Raw genomic sequence first — 22,084 nt, forward strand, 5'->3', positions numbered from 1 at the left:
TGCAGTGAACCTGAATTAGTTAAATTAAGCAAAAAAGAAAACAAAAATAAAAACAACTGCCTCCCCAAAACTGCACAAAACAGCCAAAAATATTGTGCTAGGTAGACCAAAAAAATAGTATCTATTTTCTTTAAGATACAAATTCTAGATGAAGTAGAAAACTCATCTCTTTTCCCCATTAACTTATTATTTTAGTGGGATCTATAAGAGCAACAGTGAAATCTTATGTCAGCTCATTTTTCAGTGTATTTATGGCAACCAGTTAGAAGTTTAATGAAAGCATTATTTGGGTTTGTTTTTGTTATTCTAAAGGGGCAAAACTCCTAAACTTTTTTTTATGTGGCACCATTTTGCAGAAAAACACTGCTAAGAAGTGCTCAAGTGGCAATGAAACAGCCCAACAGAAAGAGGAAGCTTAGTATGGATTCCAAAGAGCATTTGAATCAGGATGGATGCTTGGTAAGATGTCAAGTTCCTGGGCCCTTAGTTTGTGCTCACTGTGGAAATTTACAGTGTAATTGTATAGTTTGTGTAATCACAGCAGAGGCTGTTTTTTCAATAAGTAGGAGCTGTCTGCTTCTGGTTGAGTTTTATATACAGAGGTATAGAATATAAATGTCATTAAAGCCTGACAACATTTTAAAGGGTAATAATTCATTTTAAAGTAAAAAGAGAACTTTTTAAAAAAATTTTAAAACATTTTAATGCATATCCTTTGAACACATTTACATGTATTTTAAATATAACATATTGCAGAAAAGAAAAAATATTTTACTATGTATATCTCATAAGATATGGTAATTCATACAGTTACATCTTAAGATATTCTGTGACTGGCCTGTGCTGTCCAAGATTTTATGCTGGTATTTACAAACACAGTGCATGGCTATGATAAGATAATTATCTCTGTGAAAAATACTTACAGGATTTAACTTTCACAATAAATGCTTTGATACTTAATATTTTATCAAATAAAATTTGTTAACTCTTTTCTTTTAATTTCCCACCAAATATAGCACAAATAATTTATGTCTTATTAGAAAAGGATATTTCTCCAACTGAGGGTGATTATTTGATGAATAATCTAAAAAAATATAAAAGATAAAAAGAAAAAAATACTTCCCCCCAGTCAGTTATCTAATAGTTATTTAAGGAGGAGCTTTAATTTGTCTTGGAGACGGACTAAAACATTGAGTAGTTATTACTAGATGATTGGATACAGGTGCTTTTTACATTGTCTTTTCTTTTCTTTTTTTTAAGAGTTTATTTATTTATTTGCCAGAGAGAGATCACAAGTAGGCAGAGAGGTAGGCAGAGAGAGAGGGGGAAGCAGGCTCCCCACCAAGCAGAGAGCCTGACGTAGGGCTTGATTCCAGGACCCCGAGATCACGACACAAGCTAAAGGCAGAGGCCCAACCCACCAAGCCACCCAGGCACCCGTATGTTATCTTTTCTATTCATATACTTTACCATTAACATGTGTTACTTTTTGAATTAGAGATAAAACTATACATATGTATGTGTAGGAAAATACCAGGAGGAAAATCCAAATATTAGTCATGGTACATTTTAGTGGGAATTTTAGAGACCTTCTTCCCCTCCCTCCCTTCCTCCCTCCCTCCCTTCCATCCTTCTTTCCTTTTTAAAGATTTACTTATTTGAGAGTCGAGAACACACATGCATATGTGAGTGAAGTAGGGGGAGAGAGTGGGGGAGAGAATCCTCAAGTAGACTCCATGCTCACTGTGGAGCCTGACACAGGGCTCAATCTCACAACCCTGAGATAATGACCTGAGCTGAAACCAAGAGTCGGACATTTAACTGACTGAGCCACCCACACGTCCCAAAGGGAATTTTCTTTGTAACAATGGAGGTAACTGATCATTATCAAGTGAGGGACAGAGACTGTGGACTGGAGGGTGTTGTGTTTGTTAGGGTTCTCCAGAGAAAGAACCCTAGTAGTTGACTGTCCTGTCACATCCCTGTTGACAATCTTTGTCCCTACTTGATAATGTTGAATTAGATGTATATGTGTACAGTATATAGAAAGATTTACTCGAAGGAATTGATTCATACAATAGTGAGAGCTGACAGGTCTGAAATCTACAGGGGAGGTTGGGAGGCTGAAGACCCAGAATAGAGTTAATGTTGCAACCTTGAGTCCAGAGGCATTCTGGAGGCAAAATTCCCTCTTTAGAGAGGTCAGACTTTTTTTCTATTAAGGCCTTCAGCTGATTAGATGAGGCCCTTCCACATGATGGAAGATAATGTGTTTTACTCAGAGTCTACTATTTGAGTATAAATCCCATCTAAAAAATACCTCACAGTGACATCTTGACAGCTAGAGGGTATAATACATCTTGCTTTTAGTAACTTATGCTCTTTCCCTGTGGCAACTTTTTGTATTCCTACACATTTCAAGGTGGCAGAAGTGACCAGGATACATCCATAGTGACGGTTTTGGTGATAGTGGGGCATTAGAACATTCTCATTAGTGACCTCTCATAGGCTCTTACCATGTATTGGTCTGGGTTTTGGGGTCTTCAAGTGGTTTGTGGTTATGCATTTACATATTGCAGCTGGCGAAGTGACATGGTGTCATACACTCTTTGGTTTGATGTCAGGTTAGGTATGGTTTAATGAACTCCCAGCATTAAATAAGACATGCCAAGTGATGATCTTGTCCACAGTTGGTTTTTGGATGTTAACTGTATGTCTGTGTCTAGTCACAGAACTGCTTCCTTCAGATCAGCCTCACTGGGAGGTGAGATGGTTAATGTGGGGCTGGGATCCAGTCCCCTTGAGGTCCTGATTGGCTTCATCTCAGTTCTTTGAGAGTTAGTCACTCTCAGTGTACCCCAGAGAGCTCACTTCAAAGGGATTCCTTGGACCAGACTTAGAAAGACCTGAGCCTGTCTCAACTTATGTGACGATGATGTTTTTCTCAGCATTTTTGGTTTGTTGTGTCATGCCTTCTGAGGATACAAGTTACTAAATATGTTCACAGTTGTTCTTGGATAGTGGTTCTCTAGAACAACAGCATGGGCATCACTTGGAGGTTTGTTAGAAATGCAATTTCTTGGGCTTTACTCCAGACCTCTTGGATCAGATATGTCAAGTGAGGCTCAGCAGTTTGTATTTTATAAGGCCTCCTGGTGATAGTGGTACGCTCCCATGTTTGAGAACCACTGTCTGAGAGACAGTTAGGCCTATATTCCCTACTAATTGTCCTAGAGTCATTCAGTAATGACTAATGAAGATAGGCTTCATAATTCTTACAGTTTTGTGTTTAATATTGGAGACTGCCTCTCCTGTCTAAACACATTTGCTATTTTTTCTCAGTATCATTTTCTGTCAAGCTGCTAAAATTATTACTGTCCATTCTCAGCACTTCCGTTATCTTGCTCTACAACATGAGTATTCAGACTTCTGTCTTTTCTGTATCATCACAAATCCTAGTCTTCTCTTGAAGCTGAACTTGGTTTCTAACTTGATGCCGGTAACTTTACTATTATTTCCTTTCCATGTTGGGATTTCCCCATTTTTGAACCCCACAAGTGCTCAACACTTACATAGGAGCTGTTTGAGTGTGGTGCCTTACGTGGCTGGATTTCCAAAAATATCTGTTGAATGATGTTCCTGGTGTTTAATGGTATCTCCAGGCAAGTGGGCTTCTTTGATCATACTAAGATAATGATATTTCAAAGGACCATATTACCGACTTGAGTTTTGAGGTGCTTGGAGCATACAATTATTTTTAAGAATGTTCACATGGGATAATAAAAAAGATGTGCATTTAGGATGAATTCCACACTATACTGTGAGCTAGGGGCTTGTTGCAAGTTAAAGTGTCCACTTTAATAAGTTAAATTTAATAGTTTAATATAATAAACTGATTTACATCTGTGGCTGCATTCATGGTAGAGAGAAAGGGGTTCAATCATGCTTGAATTTGATTATGAAAATCATGTTTGAAATTTGCTTGAATTATCACTAACATACTTTACATTCTTTGTAACCCATATAATTTTACAAGTGACATTTCCCATCAACTAAGCAAAATAACATTGCTAGATTAAGCACATTAAACATAAAACTAATGAACAGTTGGGTACTTTCTAAACATCTGCTTTTGGGGCACCTGGGTGGCTCAGTCATTAAGTGGCTGTCTTCGGCTCAGATCCTGATCTGGGTCTGGGATGGAGCCCTGAATTGTACTCCCTGTTCAGGACCTGCTTCTCCCTCTCCCACTCCCCCTGCTTGTGTTCCCTCTCTTACTGTGTCCCTCTGTCAAATAAATAAATAAAATCTTTTAAAAATTTTAAAAAATAAACATCTGCTTTTGAGGTAGTAATTTCATATCTTCAATATCTAGTAATTTACAGATGCTGATAATAGTATCTGCCAATGAATGTCTTCTTATACTAAAAGTTTCTATTTCTTCACAGAAATTAAAAAAACATTCCTTTATATTTTTCAATATGCAGGCACATAGTTTAAAAAAATAGTACAAATAGTATGGAAATCAGAAATAAATTCTCTACTGTATCCACTGATACACATGCTAAACCCCCCAATTTTCTTTTTTAAGATAAGGAGAAAAAGAGCAAGGGAGGAGCAGAAGAAGGAGAGAGAGAATCTTATGCAGGCTTCATGCCTAGTGCAGAGCCTGACTCAGGACTCACTTTCAGGACCCTGAGGTCATGAACTGAGCCAAAATCAAGAGTTGGATTAAGTTGATTAAGCCCCCCCCCGGAACCCCTCACAAATCTTTATTTAAAGGTGTGACCCCGTTTGTATTTTCTCATCTATCTGTATAGGAATCAAAAGAAAAATAGGAAGCTAAAAAACCCAAACCCCTTATGCACAAATACATACAAATACATTCATAATACCTACTACATGCATACATGTATCCCAAAAGGGCTCATATTATACTTCCTGGTCCATATCTTATTTATTTATTTATTTATTTATTTTTTGCACTTAAGCATGTATGTCTTGGAACGCATGCAGAACATGTCACTGTTTTCAGTGGTGCTTAGCATCCCACTCTGTGAATGTACCATAATCCATTAAACAGTACCCTTCCCTAAACATTTAGGGAATTTTTAGTTTTTGTTGTTCTCTGCTGTGTTGAAACCAAATGTTCTATTCACATGTTTTCATAGGCTTTTATAGTTGATTCATGGATAAAATCTTATCAGTAGACTTGTTATACTACATGCATTTAACATCTTGATAAGGCTTTTATATCATCTTCTGAGGTCATCCCAGGGTATACCCTCTCTTATGCCATCTGCACGAGTGCTTTTTTTGCTTAGGTTTTATTATTGCATGTCTGATGCCTTTATTTACTGAGATCTGTCATGTGGATGAGTTTCATTTATGGGCTGGCCCATGGTGCTACCGCAGGCTTGAAGAGGGGCATTGCCCTGGGTCTGGTAGATTCCTTAACATGTCATGCTTCTCCGTGTATCCAGCATGAAGACAGGTGTCCTTTGTTGTCTTTTTCCCACTCACCACCGTTAGAATTGACTGGAAAAGTGTAGGTACATGATAATTGAGGAAACAAGCATTTTTTTTCCAAAGTGATTTCTAAAGTGTTTGGTGTGCATGTGAATGTTCTGGTCATAAGACCCCAAACCATGTGTTGACTGTAAAATTTCAGATTTCCTACATAAAAATGTAAGTTTCCTAAATGAAAAAGGAAATTTTATTTAACTCTAGAAGAATAAAATAATTGTGTGTGTAAAATATCTGATACTGCGTAAATATTGGTTTCCATTCTTTCTCTTCCTCTGTACCTCTTAAAATCTAGGCATCTATATCTGATTAGTGAACTCTAAACTTTGATAAATAGAAATAGGAGACATCTATCTCTAAAGGATCTGAATAAATCTGAAAAATGAACTTATTATTGTTGAATAGAAAAGAACTAACAAATACAGGGCAATGTGCGACAACTAACTGCTTATGCACACGAGTGCTCCTAGGTGCATTCAGCCTTCAGAGAAAGGTAGAGGCATTGAGGCCTAAGTCTCGGCTTTGAAGGATGAGAATCTAAGACATCTGTATTTAATGTTTTATTTAATGTATTTAACAAATAAAATTTATCTAATGCATATTTAATGCTGTTGTAACAAATGGTTCATAAATCCAACCTGGTAAAATAAATCCAACCTGGTAAAATGCAATATGAAAGAATACAACTTCTTTGTATTTTAATATCTGGGTGCTCTAGGCAACTAACCTTGAGAGATAAGGAAGTTGAAGGGTCAAAGGAAGGATCATCTGAGCCAAGGAAGCAGCATGACCAAAGGTATGGGGTTGGAAGCAAATATGATATATGTAATAAATGACGAGAGTATAATGACTTGTCTGACTGAGCAGATGTTGCTATTGGCAGTTTTGTAGAAAGAGTGTTAGGCCAGGAGTCAGAGTATTTGGATTTTAGTCTTTGGCTCTGGAGGTAATTAGCTCTATGATCAAGGACAAGTCCTTCATCAGGCTGGGGCTCATTTTCTTTGTTTATAGAACAAAAGTCTTAGATTAAAATATCTTAAGGGTCTTTCCCTTTCAGTGAGTCTGAAATTTGGTATGTAATGAAATAGAAAGATGACTCAAATGGACGTGAGTGGCTAAGCTTAGAGAGTCTTGACGGCAGAGCAGAGGAATTTGTGCTTGATATTGTGTCTGCCGACCTTGATATACTAGAGGAAGGAGCCATGGTTGGCTTTGACTTAGGCATAGTGTAATGAAATTTTTTATAATATACTCAAATAGATATTGAGAAAATATTTAGGGTAGGGTTGTATTAGTTTCTTAATCTTGAGTAGTACCTAATTTTTTTTTTTTTATCATTTTGCTGCCCTACACTTGACTGCTATACCAGTTTACATCAGCCAGTAGAATTCATTTATATATGGGGGAAACATAGAAAGGGGATCTTCTCTCTCTCTCTCTCTCTCTCTTTTTTTTTTTTTTTGTGGAAGTCTTAGCTGATACTCTTTTAAAATATATCTGGAATTTTGTTTTTATTCAGGTAGAGTGAGGCTAACAGATCTATAGGTGATTTCTGAAAATTAGTTTGCTACTCACATTTCCCAAGCGGGGAGCACAGCACACTGTGCAGCACTGTCCCAGGAAGCCCTAGTATGTTCAGGGACAGAAAGAAGGAGGGGAAAACATGGGCAAGAGTCTTTATTTTGTGTGTATGTGTGTGTTTAAGGTTTTATTCATTTATTTGACAGAGAACAAGAGCATGAACACAAGCAGGGGAAGTGGGAGAGGGAGAAATAGGCTTGCTGCCAAGTAGGGTGCCCAATGCAATCTAGATCCCAGGATGCTGGGATCATGACTTGAGGGGAAGGCAGATGCTTAACAACTGAGCCACCCAGGCACCCCCTTTATTGTGTTTTTTAATAGGAATGAATGGATGAGGAGGGTCAGGAAACTAAGGAGGCTTAGGATTGGCTGGTTTTAATAATTTTTGTAGTTTTGGGCTTGGGGAATGTTCTCTGATTGTCCGGTACCTGGCCCTGGGATGATTTAGGGCTGGAAGATAGCCTCCCAGACTGCAGGAACTCGATAAGTAGCAGTGAGTGGGGAATGGGTTCAGGGTTGGTTGGTTTGCATTTCAAAGACATGATCCAGGCAAGTTGTTGGCTATCTCTAAGAATTAATTCCCCCACCCACAAGCCTCCAAAATGTAACAGCATTATAAAATACTAAAAAATAAAGAACATGATGAATACAAATACTAGAGAGAGATTTCTTTCAGAGATTATATTATTGAATATTTGAATAAAATGAGATCATTTCCTTCTGTCTGTGTGCATCTGAATTCCAGGAGAGCAAAAGAAAGTAATCCTTTCCTGTTTTACTATTACTATTTTTTAATCTGAAGGTTAATTTCATTTGTCTTAGTTTGTCATGCACATTGGATCAGAGACAAAGAGAATATGAAAAGTGAACTTGACAAGTGAAATTCAAATGCTAGTTTATTACTGGAGATTTCAGTGGTTTCCATAGTCCATGAAACCAATAGCTGTCATCATCTGTTCCTATGGAAGAGAAGCAGTGGTGGCTGGATAGCTGTCCTGTGCCCCAGGGACTGGTCTGAGGGTGAGAGAGGAAAGGGCAGTATATGGTAGCTCCAAAGTTAGGACTTGAAATTGCTAATCACAGATCAGTGGGTGAAAATCCTTTGTTTCGCTTCCTTGATTGGAATTTGTAGATAGGGAAATATAGTCACTGATTAATTAGAAAAATCACTGTAATTTGTAGTAAAAGTACATGATGCATCCAGGTCCATCAGGAGGTAACAGAACATGAGGGCTTGGTTATTTTACCACCTTATAATCCTCTCTTCCAAATGATGCATTTTAGGTTGGCTAATGGAAATGTACTGTAGCAAAGACTTATTTTGTGTTCCTTGAACCACTCTCTCTCCCTTTTCAGAGTGTTTTTTTTCCCCCTAATGCTTTATTTTCAGTTTTCAGAACTGAAGTTTGAAACCTGAGAAATCACAGTAATGGTTTTATTTTTCTCAATTCATACTGATTTTCTTAAGTGTTCTGAGAAGATAAAGAAAAGTGCTCATTTTACCTTTCTTTTTTTTTTAATTAACTCTCTATTCATTAATAGCATTGTGGATTTATTACCTTTATGGAATAATTAATTAGCTCAGATAGAAGCAAAGAATGTTAAAACTAGCAGGAGCTTTGGAGAACATTTAGTCTAATCCTTTTATTTTATTTTATTTTATTTATTTTTTTAAAGATTTTATTTATTTCTTTGACAGAGAGAGAGAGAAATCACAAGTAAGCAGGCAGAGAAGGGGAAGCAGCCTCCCTGCTGAGCAGGGAGCGTGATGCAGAGCTCGGTCCCAGGACCCTGAGATCATGACCTGAGCCAAAGGCAGAGGCTTAACCCATTGAGCCACCCAGGCACCCCAATCCCTTTATTTTATAGACAAGAGAAATTAGGTCCAGATAATATATATCATTTGTTCATGATTATATACTTTTGTGGGTGGGGTTGGGATTTGGCATTATCCCAAATTCAGCATTTTTACTGTTCTAAGGTATGATATTAAGTACTCTTTTATTTACAAAATTGTCCAAAAAGTGAGGTCAGTGTATCTTAAGAGAAACATAAATTTATTCTTAAATACAAAATTGTGATCTTTCAGGTGTATGTCTACGTATCTATAACCTTGATTCATCCAAAAAACATACGGACATAAGGAGCTTGGATAATTTAATTCCAAAGTGAGAGGTAACATTATTTTTCAGAGGAATATGATTCTTCTATCTAGGCAGAATTTCAATAGCAAATAAAGAAGTGTGAACCAAACATCCTAATCTACAAACGGAGTGACAGGCAGCATATTATATATTTCTTTTTATATTTGAATGATACAGTGATTATAAAAATGCTTCAGTAACTGTTGTGCTCACATAATCAACTCTTGAATACTATTTCTTGTTACCATTTTCAGTTTTTGCAGTAGAACTTTCATGAGAAAAGACTGGTGTTGTTTTGAATTATGTAAATTTCCTGTGTATTGAGTGGGTAAAAAGGGATGAAATTGGGGTAAAGAGCTGCCTTAGAAAATTAGACCGATTCAGTTCATCATTTTACATGCAGTGGAACAGGATTAGATTGGATTGGGTTATGGCTTTTCTGTTTCCACACCCTGCCTGGTAAATGGTGCTGTGGGGCTCATGCTGTGGTCCATAGCCCTTCAGGAGTGGCATCAGCAGAGGCTTGTCAGAAACTGGTAATCTCAGGCCCTAACCCAGATCTATGGAATCAAGGCCTGCCTTTTAATAAGATACCCAGGTGACTCATATGCATGTTAAATTTTGAGAAGCTCGGGATTATAGTTTTATCAGGTTCTATTATTTTAATTGCATAAAGATATCCCTGATACTTTTGGGTGTGAAATCAGCAGGGTAGAAAAGTACTTGAATTCATGCCATCATTCAGCAAATATTTGTTGAGCTACATTAGGTGCCAAGTTTGTTTTGGGGATGAGAGATGGTTAAGATACTGTCTGCTTTCAGTAAGCTCATCAAAGCAGGTGAGACCAATAAGACAGATGATGGTAGTACAATGTGATAAGCCCAATAATAGAGATTTGTATATGATATTTCCAGGTGTAAGTAGGTTACCTAATTTTCATGGGTGGAGAGGGGAGGAGGAAGTAGGAGAAAAGAAATCTCCCCGAGTTGACTCCATTTTTTTTTTTTTTAAGATTTTATTTATTTGACAGAGAGAGATTACAAGTAGGCAGAGAGGCAACCAGGCGGGTGGGGAGGAAGAAGCAGGCTCCCTGCCTAGCAGAGAGCCCGATGCGGGACTTGATCTCAGGACCCTGAGATCATGACCTGAGCTGAAGGCAGAGGCTTAACCCACTGAGCCACCCAGGCAGCCCACCCCAAGTTGACTCCTAAAGGATAAGTAGGCATGTATTAGTTTTCTATTGCTGCTTAACAAATTACACCCAACTTAGTGGCTTGAAAGAGCTAGTTATTATTATGTCACATTTTCTCTAGGCCAGACACCCAGGCATGACTCAAATGAATTTTCTGCTTAGGGTCTCAAAGGGCAAAAACAAAGTGTTGGCCTGGCTGAGATCTTTTTGGGGATGGGGGGTGTACTCAGTGGCATCTTTCCAATCTCATGTGGTTGTCGACAGAATTCTGTTCCTTGTGGTTATAGGACTGAGGTTTCTGCTTTCTGCTGGGTGTTGAACAAGGGCCGGTCTTGGCTCCAAAGAGACACTGTAGTTCCTTGTTACAGGCCCTTTCACAGCATGGTATCTAGCTCTTTCAAGGCCAGCGGGAGATCCTTCTGCCTTAGTCACCTAAGGTGGAGCCATCTGTTAAAATGCAGTCAAGGGACTTTGGATCTGCACTTTCAAACCTGGTGGAGAGAGATGTGGATCCATTGGCCATCTTATCTGTGAGTCAGAGTGAACAGGACAGAGGTGGGCAGGAGGGAAGCTCTGGAGAGCAGCAGGGATGGTTGCATACAAGGTGCAGGAAGGCAGGGAGACATAGGTGAGGTCAGAGTGGTGCAGGGAGAATGTGCCAGTGCAGGGTTGTCACAGAGGAGGTGAGAATGTGTTAAGGAGTGGGAGACAGCTGAATACATTTAAGTCTTTATTCTTTCCTCCATTAGCCATTCAGTGGTAAACACCTATCCGTGTACAAACACTGGACGTTGTGTTTCATTTGTGCCCCAAATCCACCGTGGTTCCTGTTATATAATAATGGCTCAAAAATGTTATTTATTGGGGCGCCTGGGTGGCTCAGTGGGTTAAGGCCTCTGCCTTCAGCTCAGGTCGTGATCCCAGGGTCCTGGGATTGAGCCCTGTGTCGGGCTCTCTGCTCAGCGGGGAGCCTGCTCCCCCCACCCCCGCCGCCTGCCTTTCTGCCTACTTGTGATCTCTGTCAAATAAATAAATAAAATCTTTAAAAAAATGTTATTTATTTATTTATTATTATAATTTTTAAGTATTTTATTTATTTATTTGAGAGAAAGAGAGGGAGAGAGCACAAGCAGAGAAGCAGAATGAAGGAATAGAGGGAGAGCTGGGAGCCCAATGTGGGACTCAATCCCAGGACCCTATGATCATGACCTCAGCCAAAGGCAGATGCTTAATCATCTGAACCACCCAGGCACCCTTGATAAGTGTTTTTTAAATAGGTAATTAATTTCGTGAGGGTTTTGAGATTCTTTACTCTCCCCTCAGTATTCTTTCATCAGAGATTCTGTTCTTTTGAGATAATGTTTCTTCAGTCGGTCAACAGGAATAGGTAGGCTAACTTAATTTTTATGAAGTCTGGATATATTCTTGGCAGTTTGAAATCTAACAGAACACTTGACAGCTACCGTGGGGAGTCCACCATGTGCCATGTGCTGCAATACGGCTTTCTCCGTGGATCTCAGTTCAGTAAAGAGGCTATGATTTCTCCAAATCACAGACTAAAAAACAGGGTCCCAGAAATGAAATCACTTGCTTAGCATTGCACCACTAGTAAGGTGACTGGGGATTGGACCCTCAGATGCCTGACTCTAACACTGAACAGAAGAGAACTCACTCACTGTGTGTGAAACACTAAATATTTTAAGGAATCCTATTAAAACACAAGGTTGTCGTATTAAAGCAGTGTGTCACTGCTAACTGAAAAGATAAGCCAGAAAACCAGAAGAGAAACACCAGAAGTAGGAGCAAATGCACATGGGAGTTTAGTATATAGTATACACATGTTGGGACAGATGAATGGCCACCTGGTGAAGATACTGGGTGCTTACTTCACATTATTGTGTGAATATATTCAGATTTATCAAAGATTCAAATGTGGGAAATTGTAAATGTAATAGAAAAACAAAGTAGAAGCTTTTTATAATTTGAGAGTAGAAAAGGATTTTCTAACTTTTATTCAAATCTAGAAGCCATGAAAGAAAAGTTTGGTAATTTCCGTTCTTAAACAACAAAAATCTCTGCATATTTAAAAATATCATAAAAAAGTTAAAAAGACAAATGACAAACTGGGAAAAAAAGAATAAGGCATCTATTAATGTAGACAAAAGACTAATCTTCCTAATTTATCAAGACCTAAAGATGAGTAATCATTCCAACAGAAAATAGACCAAGGATGTGAAATGATATTTGACAGAAAAGGAAAAACAAGAAACTTTTAAATATACAAAGTGATCTTCAGTTTCTTCCTAATGAAATAAATGCAAATTATAATTATAGTAAGATATTTTTCATTCATCATCTTGGCAAAAATCCAAAAATTTGATAACACGCTCTGTTGACAGGCTACAGGAACACAGGTCCTAATCCAAGGCTCATGGGACTATTGAGTGGGGAAGCTCATGTGGAAATTAGCAGCAGGAAAATATGAGTCTCTGTTGACCAGCAGTTTCACTTCTTTCTTTTTTTTTTTTTTTTTGGAAGATTTTAAAGATTGATTTCTTTATTTGAGAGAGAAAGTGAGCAAGCATGAGCAGAGGGAGAAGCAGAGAGAGAATCACAAGCAGGCTCCATGCTGGATGCAGAGCCCAATGTCTTAAGAGCCTGAGATCACAACAGGAGCCAAAACCAAGAGTCAGATGCTCAACCAACTAAGCCACCCAGCCCCCCCGCCCCCCCGGCAGTTTCAGTTCTGAGAAGCCATTCCACAGATATCCTAGCACAAATGCAAAATGACATACATGCTAGTTTTTCACTGTAGTGTAATATGACTTGGAGAAAAGATCAGAAACAACCCAAACATTCATAAATATGGAACCAGTTAAGTAAATCATGAAATATCATTCAGTGCAATTCTGTGCAGCTGTGATGAAAGACCAAGAATGTTCTCTGTGACCTGATAAAAATCTCTGAGGTATTTTGTTAAATGAAAAGAGAGGTAGAAAACAGTATTATGATATGCTGCCTTTGCACATCAGAGCAAGAAAATAAGAATATATATTCATGTTTCTTTGTATTGTTATAAAGAAAATGTTGCAAGGACATATTAGACTCTAATAACAGTGGTTACTGGGTGGAGGTATTGAGTTGGCCAGATGGAGGTGGATGAGTGGGGAAGTTTTCACTACACTACTGCTTTCTGTGTATATTTTTACCTTGAACCATCTGAATTCAAAAAACAAATGATGTATAGAAAGATACCAAGCTAAGGCATCTCACTGAATCTATCACAGTCATATACGGCTATATTGGCAAGTGGTTGCCTGGTTTGCTTACCCATCAGTAAAGAAACATTAATCACATATCTCAATCTATGCATTTATTTGAAAATTATATGATTTACTATTATACAAATTGTATTTTGTACCTTAAAGCCATAGACCAAAAAAGGAACTGAAATTGTGTAATATAAAAATGAAATTAACAGTATTTATTCTGTTACAAACAAGTTTGTTATCATTAAAATATTAATATTCATGAATCTTTTTTGAAAGCTTGATTCAAAGCTTTATGTTGACATTATCTGAAGTCTGTTTTTTAGATTCATTTGTAATGGTTATCATAGCCAGGATGACTGAGTATTTTGGTTTCTCTAGAACTTAGGGGTTCCTCACATGTGGGACTTCAGTGCTGTGACTAGGTCAATCCGGGGAAAACTGGGGCAGTCAGTCTCCCTTGTCATAGCTTAAAAAGACATATCCCAAAGATATATAAGACTAACTTGAAGAAGTGATCGTTCACCAAACCTACCAAGTCATGACACTCATTTCTCAGCATCTCCCATTAATTATGTGAAGGCTTTTGCATATTTCACCTGCTGAATTTTCATCTTTCCTGATGACAGTCAGTTTTTCTTGGAAATCAATAAAAAGTATCACATATTTGTATTTTTAAAAGTAATTTCAAAGCCCCCTCAAACCCTTCATTTGGAGGATTTTTTTTAAAAAAGATTTTATTTATTTATTTGAAAGAGTGAGAAACAGTGAGAGAGGGAACACAAACAGGGGGAGTGGGAGAGGGAGAAGCAGGCTTCCTGCTAAGCAGGGAGCCTGAAGTGGGTGGGGCCAGATCCCAGGACCCTGGGATCATGACCTGAGGCGAAGGCAGATGCTTAATGACTGAGCCACACAGGTGCCCCTATTTGGAGGACTTCAAAATTGGGAAACTGTTCCCCAATTTTTAAGTGTGTAATTGTGAGTTTATATGTAGGCATACATTGTTTATGACCACAAAACTATGTAAATGAAACATATTTCTGGATACCCATTAACAAATGCTCTTTTCCAGTGAGTATCTTTCTTTTTTTTAAAAATTTTTTTATTGTGTTATGTTAGCCACGATAGAATACATCACTAGTTTTTGACACAGAGTTCCAAGATTCATTGTTTATGTACAACACCCAGTGCTCCATGCAATATGTGCCGTCCTTAATACCCACCACTGGGGTCACCCATCTCCCATCCCCTCCCCATCTTCCAAAGCTCTCAGTTTGTTCTTCAGAGTCCACAATCTCTCATGATTCATTTCCCCCTCTGATTTCCCCCAATTTACTAATCCTTTCTTTCTCCTAATATCCTCTAAGTTATTCTGTATGTTCTACAAGTAGGGGAAACCATATAATCGACTTTCTCTGCTTGACTATTTCACTCAGTATAATCTCCTCCAGTCCCGTACATACAAAAGTTGGGTATTCATATATTCCATTGTATATATGAACCACATCTTCTTTATCTACCCATCTGTCAAAGGGCATCTCAGCTCTTTCCACACTTTGGCGATTGTAGACATTGCTGCTATGAACATTGGGGTACTTATGGACCTTCTTTTCACTACATCTATATCTTTGGGGTGACAAGCCAGTAGTGCAATCGCAGGGTCATAGGGTAGCTCTATTTTTAATTTTTTGACGAATCTCCACACTGTTTTCAAAGTGGCTACACCAACTTGCATTCCTACCAACAGTGTAAGAGGGTTCCTCCTTCTCCACATCCTCTCCAACAGTTGTTATTTTCTGCCTTGTTAACCTTTGCAATTCTAACTGGTGCAAGATGGTATCTCAATGTATTTTTTTTTTTAAATTTCTCATTTGTGAATTATTTTGTTATCCCTCCCCCCCCTTTTTTTTATTAGTTTTTTATTTTTTGTAAACATATATTTTTATCCCCAGGGGTACAGGTCTGTGAATCACCAGGTTTACACACTTCACAGCACTCACCAAAGCACATACTCTCCCCAATGTCCATAATCCCAATGTGGTTTTGATTTGAATTTCCCTGATGGCTAGTGATGATGAACTTTTTTTCATGTGTCAGTTAGCCATTGTATGTCTTCCATGGAAAAGTGCCTATTCATGTCTTCTGCCCATTTTTAAACATGATTATCTATTTTTTGTGTGTTGAGTTTGAAAAGTTATTTATAGATCTTGGATATCAACCCTTTGTCTGTAAATATCTTCTCCCATTCCGTGGGTTGCCTCTTTGTTTTGTTGACTGTTTCCTTGGCTGTGCAGAAGCTTTTTATCTTGATGTAGTCTCCAAAGTTCACTTCTGCTTTTGTTTCCTTTGCCTGTGGAAACCTGTCTTGAAAGAAATGCTGTGGCCACTGTTGGAGAGGTTACTGCCTATGTTTTCCTCTAGGGTTTTGATGGATTCCTGTCTCACGTTGAGGTCTTTCATCCATTTTGAGTTCATCTTTGTGTATGACATAAGAGAATGGTCAAGTTTCATTCTTTTATATATAGCTGTCCAATTTTCTCAGCACCACTAATTGAAGAGACTTTTTTCCACTGTATATTTTTTCCTGCTTTGTTGAAGATTATTTGACCATGGAGTTGAGGGTCCATATCTGGGCTCTCTACTCTGTTCCATTGGTGTTTCTGTTTTTGTGCCAGTACCATGCAGGACCCATCCATATGCTATCTACAAGAGATGCATTTTGAACCTAAAGTTATATCCAGACTGAGAGTGAATATATGGAGAACCATCTTTCATGCCAGTGGGCCTCAGGAGAAAGCTGGGGTAGCAATTCTCATATCAGATAAATGTAGTCAGAGGTATAGAAGGACACTACGTCATTCTTAAAGGGTCTATCCAACAAGAAGATCTAACAATTATAAATGTTTATGCCCCCATCTGAGAGCAGCCAAATACATAAGCCAACTGTTCATCAAAATAGTCATATTGATAAGAACATGTTAATTTTAGGGGATCTTAACACACCCGTCTCAGCAAGACATAGATTCTCTAAGCAGAAAATCAACAAAGATATAAGAACTTTTTAAAAAAAATTTTTTAAAGATTTTATTTATTTATTTGACAGAGAGAGAGATCACAAGTAGTCAGAGAGGCAGACAGAGAGAGAAAGAGAGAGAGAGAGAGGAGGAAGCAGGCTTCCCACTGAGCAGAGAGCCTGATATGAGGCTCGATCCCAGGACCCTGGGATCATGACCTGAGCTGAAGGCAGAGGCTTTAACCCACTGAGCCACCCAGGTGCCCTGATATAGGAGCTTTGAATGACTTTTGGACCAGATGGACCTCATAGATATCTACAGAACATTCTACCCTAAAACAACAGAATAACCAAGAATAGACCATATACTGTGTCACAAATCAGGTCTCAATACCAAAAGATTGAGATTATTCCCTGGATATTCTCAGACCACAGTGCTTTGAAACTGGAACTCAATCACAAGAAAAAGTTTGAAAGAAATTCAAGCACTTGGAAGCTAAAGACCATCCTGCTCAAGAATGTTTGGATCAATCAGGAAATCAAAGAAGAACTTAAACAATTCATGGAAACTAATGAGAATGAAGACACATTGGTCCAAAACCTATGGGATATGGCAAAGGCAATACAAAGGGGGTAATTCATAACCATCCAAGCCTCACTCAAAAACATTGAAAAATCCTGAATATACAGGCACTCTTTACACCTTAAAGAATTGGAAAATCAACAACAAATTAAGCCAGCCCCACCCACAAGAAGGGGAATAATTAAGATTGGAGCAGAGATCAATGAGTTAGAAACTAGAGATATAGTAGAACACATCAACAAAACTAGAAGGTTGTTCTTTGATAGAATTAATAAGATTGATGAACCACTGGCCAAACTAAGCCAAAAGAAAAGAGGAAAGACCCAAATTATTAAAGTTATGAATGAAAGGCGAGAGATCACGAATAACACCAAGGAAATAGAAACAGTCATCAGAAATTATTATCAATGGTTATATGCCAATAACTTAAGCAACCTAGGAGAAATGGATGCATTCCTGGGATAAACTTTCAAGAGTGAAACAGGAAGAAATTGACAACCTGAATAGACCAATTGAAGCAGTGATCAAAAACCTCCCAAAAAACAGAAGTCCAGGACATGACGGATTCCCTGGGGAATTCTACCAAACCTTCAGAGAAGAAATAATACTTATTCTCCTGAACCTATTTCAAAAAATAGAAACAGAAGGAAAACTTCTAGACTTTTTCTGTGTAGCCAGCATTACCCTGATCCCCAAACCAGGCAAAGACTTCATCAAAAAGGAGAATTTTAGACCAATATTCCTGATGAATATGGATGTCAAGATTCTTAACAAGATCCTAGCTAATTGGATCGAACAGTACATTAAAAAAAATTATCCACCATGACCAGGTGGGATTTAGCCCTGGAAGGCAAGGGTGGTTCAACATTTGCAAATCAATCAATATGATAGAACAAATCAATAAGAGAAGAGAGAAGAGCTACATAGTCCTCTCTCAATTGATGTAGAAAAGCATTTGACAAAATACAGCATCCTATCCTGATTAAAACTCTTCAGAGTATAGGGATAGAGGGAACATTCCTCAGCTTCATAAAATCCATCTATGAAAAATGCACAGCAAATATCATTCTCAATGGGAAAAAGCTGAGAACCCTCCCATTGATATCAGGAAAATGACAAAGGTGTCCACTCTTGCCACTGTTGTTCAACATAGTACTAGAAGTCTTAGCAACAGCAATCAGACAACAAAAAGAAATAAAAAGTATTCAAATAGGCAAAGAAGAAGTCAGATTCTCTTCACAGATGACATGATACTTTATGTGGAAAACCCAAAAGACTCCACCCCCAAATTATTAGAACTCATAAAGCAATTCAGTAATGTGGCAGGATACAAAATCAATGTGCAGAAATCAGTTGCTTTCTTATACACTAACAATGAAAACATAGAAAGGGAAATTAGAGAATTGATTCCATTTACAATAGCACCAGGAACCATAAGATACCTGAGAATAAACCTAACCAAAGAGGTAAATAATCTGTACTCGAGGAACTACAAAACACTCATGAAAGAAATTGAAGAAGACACAAAAAGATGGAAAAACATTCCATGCTCATAGATCAGAAGAATAAACATTGTTAAAATGTCTCTGCTTCCCAGTGCAATCTATATTTTCAATGCCATTCGATCAAAATACCAGCGGTATTTTTCAAAGTGCTGGAACAAATAATCCTAAAATTTTTATGGAACCAGAAAAGACCCTGAATTGCTTAAGAAATGTGGAAAAAGAAGAACAAAGCTGGGGTCATGATGTTGCCTGATTTCAAGCTTTACCACAAAGCTGTGATCACCAAGACAGCATGGTACTGGCATAAAAACAGACACATAGACCAATGGAACAGAGTATCTTTCAAAAAAAAGTTATCCCTTAGTCTTTGTTAGATGGTCCACCTTCCTTCCAGAGTTTCTACGAGAGTGTGTCTGATGAATTGCTTGCTCTGTGGAGAGAAGTTCTGCCATGTTCTTGTTGGGCACTTGTGGTGTTTGTCATATTCAATCTCTGGTCTTTTTCAGAGGAATCTTTGAAGTCCTTTGTCTCTACTTTGCAGGTTAGTTTGTCTAAAGTTAGATAATATAATCTGGACTGAGTCATAATAATCTGTCATAGGTGCCAGTAGGTTGAAGGAAGATGTATGTTGGAGGACTTAGCTCTGGTGTGGGACTTGCCTCTTCCATCAGCCTGCCACTGGCATGACTATCATACCCAGGCAGGAAGAAGACGATTTTATCCACTTCAGTATTAACTGATATTGAACTTTAATCTCTCTCCTATTTTAGCCACCAAAGAATTAAGACAGTAATAAAGGATTCCTCCCATGTCCAAATGATCGTGGTGTGCCTCTGGGATTTGCATACCCACCCGAAGGCCTGGCTGCTGATATACTATCCCCATTGTTACAGTGCTTTTCATGGCATGGCTTCCTGCACACAGAGAAGTTCGTTTCTGGTGTGTCAAACAGTTACCCAAAAATATGGCCTAAGCCACATTTTCTGTGTTCTAGGAGCAAGCTGAGGAAGATAAGAAGCCCAGAGATGGTGCCACCCCATTGAGTCACGGTAATCATCCCCATCGTTTACAATTTTAGTACACAATGAATAACTTTTAAATGAAGTTTTTATTAGATTGCTTTTGTTGTTTTAGGTTTATTAATTAAGCTTGTAAACATAGTGTCATTTATTGTCATTGCTGTTACATACTGTTCTGGAGACTTTTTCAGAGTCATCTAAGATTTCCAAATATGTACAGCAAGAAAAATGCTGAAGCTCTGGCCTTGTTTTTTTGCCTTTTAAAAATGCTGTAAGTAAAACAACTTCTGTTTTGTAAACCTTCCCTGAGAACAAGACAATAAGCAATGTTACTTAGTTTAGTGTAATTCTTTGCTTGAGCTTTTCCCAGAGTAGTTTCATCTTCTAATGATTGCATTTGTGCTCTTCCACTGAAGTCTTGTTTTAGAAGAGATTGCACATTTGCTCTAAATTGAATATCCCTCATTATGGTTAATACATCAATAGGTTTTAGATAACAGCTTATTAGTATTCAGCTAATTCTCTGATGTTTTAAATTTATTTATTTATTTAAAAGAGAAAGCACAAGTGGGGGACATGCAGAGAGAGAGGGAGGGAGAGACCCTTTAGCAGGCTCCATGCCCACCGCAGAGCTCACAATGGTGAGATCATGACCTGAGCTGAAATCAGGAGTCGGATGCTTAACAAATTGAGCCAGCCAGGTTCCCCTCTGATGCAGATGGTATTTTCTTGGAATATATATTCCATTATTTTATGATTATTACTATACAAGCAGACACCTGCTATTAAATTTTCTGTAAAATATAGTTGAATTTTCAACATTTTTGCTCCATGGAAGGAAGCATATACATTTGATAAATGTTTTCTAATGATCTTTTGAAAGTATGTTTAACATTTGTTGAATAAGCTTTTTTTTTTTTTTTTAATAAACAATGGAAACAACTAAAAATATCTTGAAAAAAATGACAAGCAAAAATTGAGGTTTTAAAGACCATTTTATATTGTTCAGTTTGGGGACAAAATATTGAAAATTCATGATCTTCCATCTAAATGCTTTTAAAATAAAAGTTGTTTTCTGCTCTAAGCAAAATATGCTGCTTTAAATTCTTTTCTTCTCTTGCTGTCAGATAGTCATGTTCTTTGCTGAAAAAGCAAAATAGAATACAGTAATTTGATAATTATGTAGCTTGATGTTCAACTCCATTGAGATACATTTTAGTTATGCAACATTAGAATTCTAGAAATAAATTTGGACTGTATCTGGCCCTAACAGCGGGGCTTTTTTAAACGTTATTTTTTCCTTTGTACGAGAGATTTTGTGATTTATAATGTTGTTGTTCTCCTTTGCAGGTATATTTTCACTTTAACGCAAATTGTTCTAGATTCTTCTACTCCATGGTTATAACATTTATTCTAGAAAAAGAAGATGCAGTTAGACTAACAATTTAAGAATGTTTGGCCCTCAAAATTTAGATATTTTTAGTAATTTAGTATTTATAGTTTCATATAGCCAAATATATGTTTGTTGTAAATAGTATTTTCAGTTTTATTGGAAGTGCCTCTTTGCTCTTGTTCTTCCATTGTCAGACTAGTTTTTATGGTTAGTGGTCCATTCTCAAAAGTTTTCACCTGTGGTTTATCCTCAAATCTGAGGTTGTTGCTGTTTGTCCCAACTATTGTCCATAGGTACATGTTTAGAAGAAGGATGGGATTAATTTGTGCATACAGATGCAACAGACTGCTAGTGGAAATGGAAATGAAATTATCTGAGGGGGCTTTTGAGGTCCTGCTTTTAGTGGAATGAAGGAAACTGTTCTCTAAATTGCCTATTATATTATAGTGACGATTTTCTTACTCCAATTCCTGAAAATTGTTTGATTTTTTTCTGCAGGCTTCTTGCAAGACAAAAGATTTAGTCCTTACTTATGTCTTAAAAATAATAACAAAAGGAAAGCAAAAAAATTGAATACATACATATTTATATGTAAACAGAAAATTGTATTAAAAAATAAACACAATTCTTTGTCCTGATTTTACAAGGAAGAAATTTCTTTGGAAATCATTACAAAATAATTTACTGAGAGCACAATCTGTGCCCTAATACTGTCCTGTGTTATAGATGATGAAGCTTTGAGAGGCCCTTTGACTTTTTTAGGGTAGATAACTAGTGAATGATGGATCCAGGGTTTAAGCCCACATCTAGTAATTCTAAAGCATATGTCCTTTCTGCTTTACCTGTTATTTAGCATCC

The 22,084-nt window shown here is 37.5% G+C and overlaps 1 protein-coding gene across 4 annotated transcripts in view; it reads left to right on the top strand.

Annotated features, from left to right (window-relative positions):
* Nucleotides 1-22,084, top strand: part of L3MBTL4 (L3MBTL histone methyl-lysine binding protein 4) — a 437,886-nt gene that overhangs the window by 81,422 nt on the left and 334,380 nt on the right. For all 4 annotated transcript variants that reach the window (XM_004742737.3, XM_045065387.1, XM_004742736.2 and 1 more), the window contains exons 3-4: nucleotides 357-459; nucleotides 19,809-19,863. In XM_004742737.3, the coding sequence (XP_004742794.1) occupies nucleotides 388-459; nucleotides 19,809-19,863 (127 nt within the window). In that variant the 5' untranslated portion in view covers nucleotides 357-387. The remainder of the gene's footprint in view (nucleotides 1-356; nucleotides 460-19,808; nucleotides 19,864-22,084) is intronic.

This window comes from Mustela putorius, unplaced genomic scaffold, assembly GCF_011764305.1.
Source record: "Mustela putorius furo isolate JIRA1106 unplaced genomic scaffold, ASM1176430v1.1 tig00003858_pilon_pilon_pilon, whole genome shotgun sequence".
Taxonomy (NCBI): Eukaryota; Metazoa; Chordata; class Mammalia; order Carnivora; family Mustelidae; genus Mustela; species Mustela putorius.